Source organism: Hyperoodon ampullatus, assembly GCF_949752795.1.
Source record: "Hyperoodon ampullatus genome assembly, chromosome: 1".
Lineage (NCBI taxonomy): Eukaryota > Metazoa > Chordata > Mammalia > Artiodactyla > Ziphiidae > Hyperoodon > Hyperoodon ampullatus.
Genome location: NC_136914.1, coordinates 71,583,183 through 71,595,465, shown reverse-complemented (window position 1 = coordinate 71,595,465; position 12,283 = coordinate 71,583,183). Strand labels below are relative to the sequence as shown.

At 37.9% G+C, this 12,283-nt stretch overlaps 1 protein-coding gene across 2 annotated transcripts in view; it reads right to left on the bottom strand.

Moving 5' to 3' along the window:
• TBC1D19 (TBC1 domain family member 19) overlaps positions 1-12,283 on the bottom strand; it is a gene marked incomplete at its 5' end in the record, with an annotated part of 168,324 nt that overhangs the window by 126,239 nt on the left and 29,802 nt on the right. Inside the window, 2 exons of one of the 2 annotated variants that reach the window (XM_079698769.1) lie at positions 1,906-1,951; positions 2,931-3,003. The exons of the other annotated variant lie outside the window; for it this stretch is intronic. Of the exons in view, the coding sequence (XP_079554895.1) occupies positions 1,906-1,951; positions 2,931-3,003 (119 nt within the window). The remainder of the gene's footprint in view (positions 1-1,905; positions 1,952-2,930; positions 3,004-12,283) is intronic. 2 annotated transcript variants of the gene reach the window in all.

Here is a 12,283-nt window from a genome sequence, read left to right as displayed (position 1 = left end):
AAGTCTATTTAAGCCTGGAGTTCAGTTAAACAGCTTATTTTGCTCTTGCACTAAGCTATGTCCTCCTACCCAGTCTTTATCACAAATAAAAGTATAATTTTGACCCCCAGTTTGCCTTTATGTCTTATTTTATTTTCTCAATTTGTTCAGAACCCCAGTGAGGAAAAAGGTAGTATTACTGGGCTCCTTCAAATATCTCAACAAGTTATTCAAAATATTCAAAATAAAATATTTATTTAACGTCTATTATGTAGTATATCAAAGATATGACAATGAGTGAAATACTGTCCTTGCCAGCAAGTAAAAAGGCACTCTGTCTCACAGAACAATTTTCAGGAATGCATTATGCCACAAAAATAGCAATCATCAGTAATATCTCCTCAGATGAGAATCTAATATTTGGAATTATACACAGCAGATGCTTTTATTCTGCCCAATATCAGAGACAAAGACACTGAAGTTACAAGCTTTAACAGGCAGAGATAAATGATCATGTCCATATTAGTCTAATCAACCATGGTATTTCTACTACATTTGGGGAATTTTGAAACCTTACTTGTCAGGATAAATGTCTTTTCCTTTGGTGACTAGAACCAAAGGCATGATCACAATCAACTTTAGTTAACAGATAGCATTTTATATGTGATGTTATTTAAGAGGTCAAAAACCAATTCAGAAGATAGCAATAACCAAACAAGCAAATACTAATTTTAAAAACATTGTCGGGTTTCCCTGGTGGCGCAGTGGTTGAGAATCCGCCTGCCAATGCAGGGGACACGGGTTCCAGCCCTGGTCCGGGAAGATCTCACATGACGTGGAGCAACTAAGTCTGTGCGCCACAGCTACTGAGCCTGCGCCCTAGAGCCCGTGATCCACAACTACTGAGCCCATGTGCTGCAAGTACTGAAGCCCGTGCGCCTAGAGCCCGTGCTCTGCAACAAGAGAAGCCACTTCAATGAGAAGCCCGCACACCACAACGAAGGGTAGCCCCCCGATTACCACAACTAGAGAAAGCCCACGTGCAGCAATGAAGACCCAATGCAGCCAAAAATAAAAAAATAAAATAATAAATAAATTAAAAAAACAAAAAACAAAAACGTGTGTCTAAGCACAAATCCACAAGCATTCATCTGAGTCTCTTTGTTTTACAGACAATTCTGGTAAACTGGGTTATCTCATTTCCCAGTTAACAGCAGATTAGAAGGAGCAAATTGGAAACGGGAGTGTGAGAAACTAGAGAACGCTAGAGACACATTGATAGCAGGAAAAAAAGAAAAGAAAAAAAGACTTAAGAACTCTGTTAGATTATAAACTCCATGAAGGCAGAAATTGTGTTCATTGCTCTATGCTATATCCCCAGTGCCTGGCATAGTGCTAGAAATAAATGATGAATAATGGAATATTAAATAAACTACAAAAGCTAACATTCAGGATCTATATTTTTTGTAATGACAAATAGTTCTGTAAACTGCCGCAGACTCTGAGAACAAATCCAGATAAATAAAAACAGTAATGTTCTTAATAATGACACCAATTTTTTAAAAAAAAGAGTTAATTGTGTTTAAAATGATCAGTTTACAAAGACAGAACGACAATATCCAAAATGGCAACAATAAAAAGAACATTGGTAAGCTTAAATTATCCAAAATATTAACTGATGAGAAATATCATATTTCTTAATTACACTGAATAAATGAATTAGTATAAAAATTTTGGCAATAAAACCCCCCCCATTAATTCTCAGGCAAGACTGTAATTTTTAATAGTATTAACTTACTTGAAATGCCATATAAATACTAATGAGAAATAATAACAATCAGTACACATAGCAATACTATATTCGTTACTTACAAAGCAAATACAGCTAAACATAAGAGTATCTCAAAATAGGTAGGAAAAACTCACACACTCAGTTCACTATACACAGCATTCTGAAGTTTCTTCTCCCAACCTATTTAAAAAAAGGAATAAAATATACAAACATATTAGTTTTAAAAATAAACATACATTACAATTAAATTTATCTCACAAAAACTTTAACATCACATTCATTTGTGAAAGAACTTTATCAAACTTCCAGTTGCTGTGTAAAGTGTTATACTAAGGAATTATTTCTTATATATTTACCAATATCCCTTGGCTAACACTAAGTAGCAAAGTCATCAACATGATTTATTATTATAAAACTATGGCACCATTTTCTTAAGATGAGAAGAATATTTCCTTCTTCCACTGTTAAGGTACTCAATGAATGCCAAAATCTTTGGCTATTGCACTACCAGAGCTAAGAGAAATGTGCCAAGGGAAGGGCAAGAAACAGCCAGGCACTTGACAAAGATTACAAGTAATTCGTGACAATTAACTAGTCATTAAACTCCTAAACAAGAGAAGTAGATTATTATGAGCCACCATCAGTCAGATCAGTTCGCTTGGCTGCTAACTACTTGAACTTTTATGGGCAAGTAAACCACTTAATATCTCAGTTCCCATGTGCAAGGGCTGCTAAACAGCTTGCTCTAAAAAAGTTGGGATTTTCTTCTGTTTTCTTTGAAAGGGTAGAAAAGAGGAGAGAAAAGAAACATAGGAGAGAAAAGAAGCAGAGAAGGAAAAAAGGCACAAATGAAAGGTAAAAGACAAGTTACTTAACTAGGGAGATTCTTAATACATTCAGGATGTATTTTGACCAGGAAGGTAAACAGTATTTAAAACTGATTAATGTAAAGCAGTCATTCCCACAGTGTTCCTGAATTTTTGCAGCATTTCTGCAGAAATATCTGAAAGTTCTAATTCTCCCCAAATAGAAACCTATCCAGCCACTGTTTCACAATTTTGGATGAGTAATTGGCTGTGGATACAGTATTCCCTCACAATAAAGTATTTCCTTATTTTGCCTTAAAGAATCAGAGAAGGAAAAAAAGCAACTTACAAACCTGATATTTTAAAGAATTCCTTAATATCTTCTTTTAGTGATTCAAGTTTAATCTCAGGTCTCTGAAGACTGGCCTATTTAGAAAGAAGAAGAAAAAGAAGAAAGGAAAAGACAGAGGTCAAAAGTAAGTCATTTGGGATGATATTTAATGCTAATGAAAGTTTTAAAAAGGAATGTCCAAATGTGCACACTATTTAAAAAATCCCCTTTGAGGTCAGAGCATCTGAGTATCTGGAATAGCTCTTAAGAGAGAAGACTTTTTCACCCACTCTTGAAATAGAGGACCTGTGATAATATACTATAGTCTACTTAAAATATTAAATCTTGCAGCTTATGAATAGTTAACATCTTCACCTAAGCATTTTATTTTTATGAACATTTAACATCTATTTTTCTAATAGGAAAAATACTCAGATTTTATAAATTCATTCTCTTAATATTATACTTAGCATATATAGCACCTACATTCACCTAATAACCAAAAACTCTGTTGCGTCCATATAACTGGAGCTTTGAACAGTGTCATCTTTGGATCGCTGCTCTGTAAACCTGCATTTGTTGTACATATTTATGGAAAATACATAAAACTACTCACTCACAAATGCTTAGTGTCTCCTTCATCTTCAATTGCATGATTTCTATTCTACTGGTTTTTCACACTGTAATTTTTACCAAAAATACGAATTTCTCCAACTTATAATGGCTTCAGTTACCTTCAAAGTGTTTATCTTTCATCACCTAGCTCTATCAAATTCTAGAGGCATATTTTTTAAGAAGGTATTTCTATTAGGGTATCTCATAAGCATTTTAAATCTTAGAAATCAAAAACTGATCTTATCTTCCACTTACTGCCTTTCTCCTCTTCTATTTTTAATCCTCATCCATGAAATTACCAGTCACCAAATCTTCCAACTCAGAAACTTTTGTTATTCTCAATTCTACTCTAATTCTTCTACGATTCAACCCCTTTCTGGGAAGATGGCATTGGTGGCAGTGAGCTTTTTTTTAATCTTCCTGATCTCCACATAAAAACAGACCAAGCAACTAGAGAGCAAAACCAAAATTCCATGGGAAACATTTACAACCAAACTTGGCGATCAGATATTCCTCACAAACCTAAAATATAAGCAGTTGTGGACAAACCAACAGCCACATGACCTGTATGGTATTAGCATCTACACAGGAAAAAGCAGAGGGGTATCTGATAGATATGAAAAGAGGAGAACCCCAAAATAGCCAGCAAATATTCACTGGAACATATGATGAGCTAATTTTAGAACAGGAGCTGACAATGGGAGGGGTTTTGTCTAATCCAACACAGCAGATGAGGTCTGAAGACACTGGTGCAGCCTAGCACCTATGAATTCTTGAAACTGGCCGGCCAGGGTCCCTTTCTCCCTTTCTGAGAAAAACTTGATAGAGTAATAAAAATTGAGGATGACAGGGAACCAACTTATTACCTTGAAAACTGATAAATAAATGAAAAGGCATTTATCTAGCCTGCCTTTCCTACAGGAACTGTACCACTTGGTAACCAAATAATAGATAAGGGGAAATGTCTCTTTATAAAAATATTCCAGCTAATAACCAAAACAGATATGATATAATTAGAATATCACCATTTTGCAATCCCTAATCAATTCTAGGCATTGAGCAGAAACAGCTATTAACTTTGCAAAAAGACAACCAGCAATTATGTGCTTCTCAATGAAAGAAAACTCCAGTGCCAATAGTCGTGGTCACTGAGATGGCACCTGAGCCTGATCAAAGCCTCTGGGTCCAGCTGTCAACTTACACGTCATACAATCTGCACCATGAGTGTGTAATCAGAAAAATCCAGGTTGTGAGAAATCCTAAAGGTCAAATGGCCCAGTTCTCCAGCTGATCAATTGCAAGGGGGAGAAAAAGGAAGGAGAGAAAACCTGTAGATTTTAAAAGACTTAAAAGGTATATCAAAGAATCTTTTTTTAGTTGGCAAGACTCAGAGCATCCAGGGGTATATATTTGGTTAATGAAACTATCAAGAAATGCAGTAAAGTGATTACCATAAAAATCAGGTCCTCTGGGAGGGAGGGACTTGTGATTGGGGTGTGACAAATGGAGAGGTTTCTGGTGTGGCTGGCAACATTTCACTTTTTTACCAGGGTGGTTGTTTAAGGTCGTTCATCTTATAATAATTCATTATATTATAGATTTGTTTTGTGTAGCTTTTGTTTGTGTTTTACTTTACAACAAACAGGGCAAAAAAAGAAAAAAGAAAAATACATCCCCCCAATGTATTCCTTCTCTCCACTCTAAAGTCCCACTTCATTAAGGCAACCTGATTTTTCTGTTTATAGGTCAAGGAGGAAGAAACATGGCCAGCTCCCCATCTGGTATGTGTACTTTCTTCTTTTTGTTTTTTAATTGGAGTACAGTTGATTTACAATGTTGTGTTAGTTTCAGGTGTACAACAAAGTGAATCAGTTATACATATACATATCTCCACTCTTTTTTAGATTCTTTTCCCACATAGGCCATTACAGAGTATTGAGTAGAGTTCCCTGTGCTATACAGTACATCCTTATTAGTTATTTATTTTATATATAGTAGTGCTGCCACCTTATTTAAGTTGCAGCTACCCCCCACCTGGCATTTTCACACCACCTTACTCTACTTTTTCTTCTTTCTTAGCATTTATGCCTCTTAGTATACTGCATGATTTATTTACTATGTTTATTGGTATACTATCTCCCTATACTAGAAGTGGTAAGCTCGACCAGGGTAGATATCTTTTTCTGTTGTTCCCCTTTGTATCCTAAGTGCCTAGAATAGTTATTTTCAATAAATGTTTATTGAATAAATGAACCAATTTCTCCCTTTTCCAATCCATATTCCAGCATTTTCTTCCTAAAACGTAAGCCTTTCTCAGCTGTGGATCTCCACAGCATATATAAGAAATCTAAACTTTTCAACAGGACACACTGGGACCTTCACAATGTAGACCAACTTATCTCTCCAAATTCATCAGCTGCTGCTCCACCAAGCCAACAACATCCTCTCTTTTTTCACACCTCCCTGACACCCTACACTCTAGCCACAGTGAGCTATAATCACTGATACCCTAAACGTCAAATACTTTAGGGTTCCAGGCTTTTGTTCATATTGTTTCCTCAGATATAAGAGCTCCCTCAACACCTTGGCAAATACCTACTAGCTTCCACTTCCAGACATCCCTCAAATATCACCTCCTTTCCCAACTACCCCACCTGCTACCTGCAAAGATAGTACATGCTATTCCTCTGTGAGAGCACTTACCCAATTACACTGCAATTTTCAGCTCACCTTTTTTTTTTTTTTTTTTTTTTTGAGGTACGCGGGCCTCTCACCGTTGTGGCCTCTCCTGTTGCGGAGCACAGGCTCCGGACGCGCAGGCCCAGCAGCCGTGGCTCACGGGCCCAGCCGCTCGGCGGAGTGTGGGATCCTCCCAGACCAGGGCACGAACCCGTGTCCCCTGCATCGGCAGGCGGACGCTCAACCACTGTGCCACCAGGGAAGCCCCCTATTTCTCTTTTTAACTCTTAAATTCAAAGGCCAGAAAGTGTCTTCATTTCTGCATCCCAATTGTTACTTGTCATTAACTGTTGCTTGACAAAATTATATTGACCAAACCATGTTCTATTCTTTTCAACTAATTTCCCCTCAAATAAACAAGGAACTTTATAAAACTTATGTTTAACTGAAGAGACTGGTTTCCAGTCTGTAATTCCTAGGATTTTAAAAGCTGCAAAACCCTTCTTATTATTCAAGAGTATCAAGGCAAAAGGAAATAGGTTTTCTTTTTACTAAGTCTGTATTTGGAAATGACTCAGAAGTAGCAAAATTTAAAGAATTTCAAGAGAAAAAAATGATTATTCCTCCTAAGCATTTTCAATACTTCAAGTTGCTAGATCTCCTAGATATACGTTTTTTAAATATAAATTTATTTATTTATTTATTGGCTGTGTTGGTTCTTCGTTGCTGCGCGTGGGCTTTCTCTACTTGTGGCGAGCAGGGGCTACTCTTCGTTGTGGTGTGCGGGCTTCTCATTGCAGTGGCTTCTCTTGTTGCAGAGCACGGGCTGAAGGCACACGGGCTTCAGTAGCTGCAGCACGTGGGCTCAGTAGTTGTGGCCCACGGGCTCTAGAGCGCAGGTTCAATAGTTGTGGCGCACGGGCTTAGTTGCTCCGCAGCATGTGGGATCTTCCCAGACCAGAGCTCAAACCCGTGTCCCCTGCATTGGCAGGCGGATTCTTAACCACTGCACCATCAGGGAAGTCCTCCTAGATATACTTTTTGATATCGAAGGCAAATCAAAATTCATTAATCATCTAAGCTAATTATAAGAATCTTGAGAAATTTGAGACTCAGAAGCAGGACAGTCTCAGGAGGACAATGTGATAAGGCACAGCAATTCTCAAACATGTTTTAGCAGCATAATCCTTTTTTTCAAATGAAATCTGAACCCTATCGGAACCCAATTATATAAAACACATTGAAAGTGATATTACTAGACAATGAAAACAATGAGTCTTTTCTCATTGACTAAGGTATGATTAACATTAAAAAGGTACAGCTTGGGCTTCGCTGGTGGCGCAGTGGTTGAGAGTCCGCCTGCCGATGAAGGGGACATGGGTTCGTGCCCCGGTGCGGGGGGATCCCGCGTGCTGCGGAGCGGCTGGGCCCGTGAGCCATGGCCGCTGAGCCTGCGCGTCCGGAGCCTGTGCTCCACAACGGGAGAGGCCACAACAGTGAGAAGCCCGTGTACCGCAAAAAAAACAAAAAACAAACAAACAAAAAAATGGTACAGATTTATTCTGCTATGTTCTCAATACCTAATTTATTTTTGTATTTTGTTTTATTTGCTCAATTAAAAAAAAAAGATCCTGATTCAAAGAGATAGGTGTTTACATTGTTAACAGCCCTCCTGGCAATCTCAGCACACTCCCAAACAAACTGCTGCAGGAAATCAAAAGAGAAGTAGGCAGCTGGAATTTTTTATTTTGAAGACAAATCACTAAAAGTATTTATCACAAATACAAAAATCAGAAAAGGGCTTCTGATACCTAGAACTGCTGAAACTATGCATCCCATAGTATTACTACCATGTGACGTGTTCTCACATCAGATGTTGTCCCATATCTCAGTAGTGCACCAGGATGGGGGCTCGTGTTGAGCAGATGCACCTTCACTTGGCCTGGCCCATGCCTGTCACTGTATACCCCCGGCAGTACTGCCTCCCTTGTACAATGTACCATGAGTGGACGTGTGCAAGCCCAAATATTTGGAAAGACCAGTGCAGATTTACATCCTTCCTCACCAATGACACATTTCTAAGTGTCCAAACAAACATATGAAGAGATGAAAGAAACAGGGTTTTGGTTTTTCTTCCTCTAGGATCTATGCAGAAACAAGTTAATGTGAAATCACAATAGTGGATTATGGAGTACTTGATATAACAATGCATTTGAAAGAGTGTTGTTTCTTAATATAATGATTAACTTAAGTATTTTTAAGTGAATAGAATGTTTTCAGAATCCTTGGATATAACAGAGCATAGTTCTAAAACCACTTGCGGGGCTTCCCTGGTGGCGCAGTGGTTGAGAATCTGCCTGCCGATGCAGGGGACACGGGTTCGAGCCCTGGCCTGGGAAGATCTCACATGCCATGGAGCAACTAGGCCCGTGTGTCACAACTACTGAGCCTGCACGTCTGGAGCTTGTGCTCCGCAACAAGAGAGGCCGCGACAGTGAGAGGCGCGCGCACCGCGATGAAGAGTGGCCCCCGCTCGCTGCAACTAGAGAAAGCCCTCGCACAGAAACGAACACCCAACACAGCAAAAATAAATAAATTAATTAATTAATTAATTTTAAAAAAAACACCACTTGGGACTAAATGAGAGTGAGATTTTGCGGGACTAGATGAGAGTGAGATTTGGCATCAGAGGACCTGCAAACATCTCTCAGCCTTTTTTGTTACCTTGGTCCATTCAGTTAACCTCTCTGTCTCAATTTTCTTCTTTATTTAATGAGGAATATAATACCTGAGCTAGGTTATCAGGAGACTCAACCAGAAAATTTGTCAAAGTTATTTTTAGGCTGGGAAGTCTAATATAAGTTAAAATTGTGTTATAAGATGTGCCCAGATGGCAGTAGCCTAAATGTAGAAGATTGGCAGGGAAGGATGGACTGGAGGTAGAGGTTTTTAAAATATCTATAACAAAAGTTAAGCCTTCTTTTAAACAAAACTTCTTTTACCTCACTAAAAGAACTGGTAAAAAATATGTTCAAAATCTAATTAGCAAGAGAGTGTACAGTACATTCCTAGCCATGGCCCTGCATACAATTTACCAATTTATTTATGTTGATATTTCTGACATCCTCCACCATTCTGTGTTCTAAAAACACCTGGCCATCTCCACTCCAACCCCAAACCCACCAGCACACACACATTCGCACACATGCACACACACACATCCAGTTTCGTTCTACTTCCACCAGAACAGGCTTAATCCAAAGCATTGCTCACTGGCAATCTTAAATTTCTAAAATTGATGAGTAAAGGAAATTGGAGAAGCAAAGTGGTTGAAGTCGTGGTGGGGTCAAAAAAGCCAGGAGATAAACTGAGGCTAAATACTCATGAAATACAAACCAAGGCAGAGGAAGGTTTACAAAATGGGTTCCAAAAACCCTCTGATTCTCTCTAAAGATGTCCCATCCCTCTCCACTTCTCATGATGCCACTGTGCCAACCCTGGGCTTCATCTTTCTGTGCCTGAAGAATCACAGAATTTCAGGGTTAGAAGGGACTATAGAGTTCTTCTAGGTCGACTAACCATTAATGACTGACTCTCCTCTCCAAGGGATTTACTAGCTTAGAAACTCTCACTTAGAAACTCTAAGCTAGTTTTCCCCACCTTTAGTCAATTCCATCTTTGAACTATTCTGTTAGAAAATCCTTTATTATGAACTAAAATTGATTCCCCTTAACATCTGCCACCACCATGTGTGCCCCCCCACCCACCCCAAGGTCACAGAAAATATGCTGAATCACTTTTCTGTGAGAGATCTTCAAATATTTGAATTTAACTACTGTGTCTTCCCTGAAAGCTTCTCAAGGTCACATACATTTCTAGGTTCTCCAAGATCTCTTCATATGACAGATTCTCCTTACCACCCTGGCCATCCTTGTCTGAGCAAAGTCCAGTCCAACTTCAGATTCAACGGAGAATTAAAACCTTTACAGACAAGCAAAAGCTAAGAGAATTCAGAACCACCAAACCAACTTTACAATAAATGCTAAATGAACTTCTCTAGGCAGGAAACACAAGAGAAGGAAAACACCTACAATAACAAACCCAAAACAATTAGGAAAATGGTAACAGAAACATACATATTAATAATTACTTTAAATGTAAATGGATTAAATGCTCCAACCAAAAGACATAGACTGGCTGAATGGATAAAAAAGCAAGACCCATATATATGCTGTATACAAGAGACCCACTTCAGACCTAGGGATACATACAGACTGAAAGTGAGGGGATGGAAAAGATATTACACACAAAAGGAAATCAAAAGAAAGCTGGAGTAGCAATGCTCATATCAGACAAAATAGACTTTAAAATAAAGACTATGACAAGAGACCAAGAAGGACACTACATAATGATCAAGGGATCAATCCAAGAAGAAGACATAACAATTGTAAATATTTATGCAACCAACACAGGAGCACCTCAATATATAAGGCAAATGCTAACAGCCATAAAAGGGGAAATCAACAGTAACACAATCATAGTAGGGGACTTTAACAGCCCACTTTCACCAATGGACAGATCATCCAAAATGAAAATAAATAAGGAAACACAAGCTTTACATGACACATTAAACAGGATGCACTTAATTGATATTTGTGGGACATTCCATCCCCAAACAACAGAATACACATTCTTCTCAAGTGCTCATGGAACATTCCCCAGTATATATCATATCTTGGGTCACAAATCAAGCCTTGGCAAATTTAAGAAAATTGAAATCATATCAAGTATCTTTTCCGACCACAACACTACGAGACTAGATATCAATTACAGGGAAAACACTGTAAAAAATACAAACACATGGAGGCTAAACAATAAGCTACTAAATAATCAAGAGATCACTGAAGAAATCAAAGAGGAAATCAAAACATACCTAGAAACAAATGACAATGAAAACACGACGACCCAAAACCCATGGGATGCATCAAAAACTGTTCTAAGAGGGAAGTTTATAGCAATACAGTCCTATCTCAAGAAACAAGAAACATCTCAAATAAACCACCTAATCTTACACCTAAAGCAATCAGAGAAAGAAGAACAAAAAGACCCCAAAGTTAGCAGAAGGAAAGAAATCATAAAGATTGATGAGAAATCAATGAAAAAGAAATGAAGGAAACAATAGCAAAGATCAAAAAACTAAAAGCTGGTTCTTTGAGAAGATAAACAAAATTGATAAACCATTAGCCAGACTCATTAAGAAAAAAAGAGAGAAGACTCAAATCAACAAAATTAGAAATGAAAAATGAGAAGTAACAAATGACACTGCAGAAATAAAAAGGATCATGAGAGATTACTACAAGCAGCTATATGTCAATAAAATGGACAACCTGGAAGAAATGGACAAATTCTTAGAAAAGCACAACCTTCTGAGACTGAACCAGGAAGAAATAGAAAATATAAACAGACCAATCACAAGCACTGGAAGTGAAACTGTGATTAAAAAGCATCCAACAAACAAAAGCCCAGGATCAGATGGATTCACTGGTGAATTGTATCAAACATTTAGAGAAGAGCTAATGCCTATCACTCTCAAACTCTTCCAAAATATAGCAGAGGGAGGAACATTCCCAAACTAATTCTTTGAGACCACCATCACTCTGATACCAAAACCAGACAAAAATGTTACAAAAAAAGAAAACTACAGGCCAATATCACTGATGGACATAGATGTAAAAATCCTCAACAAAATACTAGCAAAAGAATCCGGCAGCACATTAAAAGGATCATACACCATGATCAAGTGGGGTTTTTCCCAAGAATGCAAGGATTCTTCAATTTACTCAAATCAATCAATGTGATACACCATGTTAACAACTGAAGGATAAAAACCATATGATTATCTCAATAGATGCAGAAAAAGCTTTTGAAAAAATTCAACACCCATTTATGATAAAAACTCTCCAGAAAGTAGGCATAGAAGGAACTTACCTCAACATAATAAAGGCCATATATGACAATCCCACAGCTAACATCATTCTCAATGGTGAAAAAGTGAAACCATTTCCACTAAGATCAGGAACA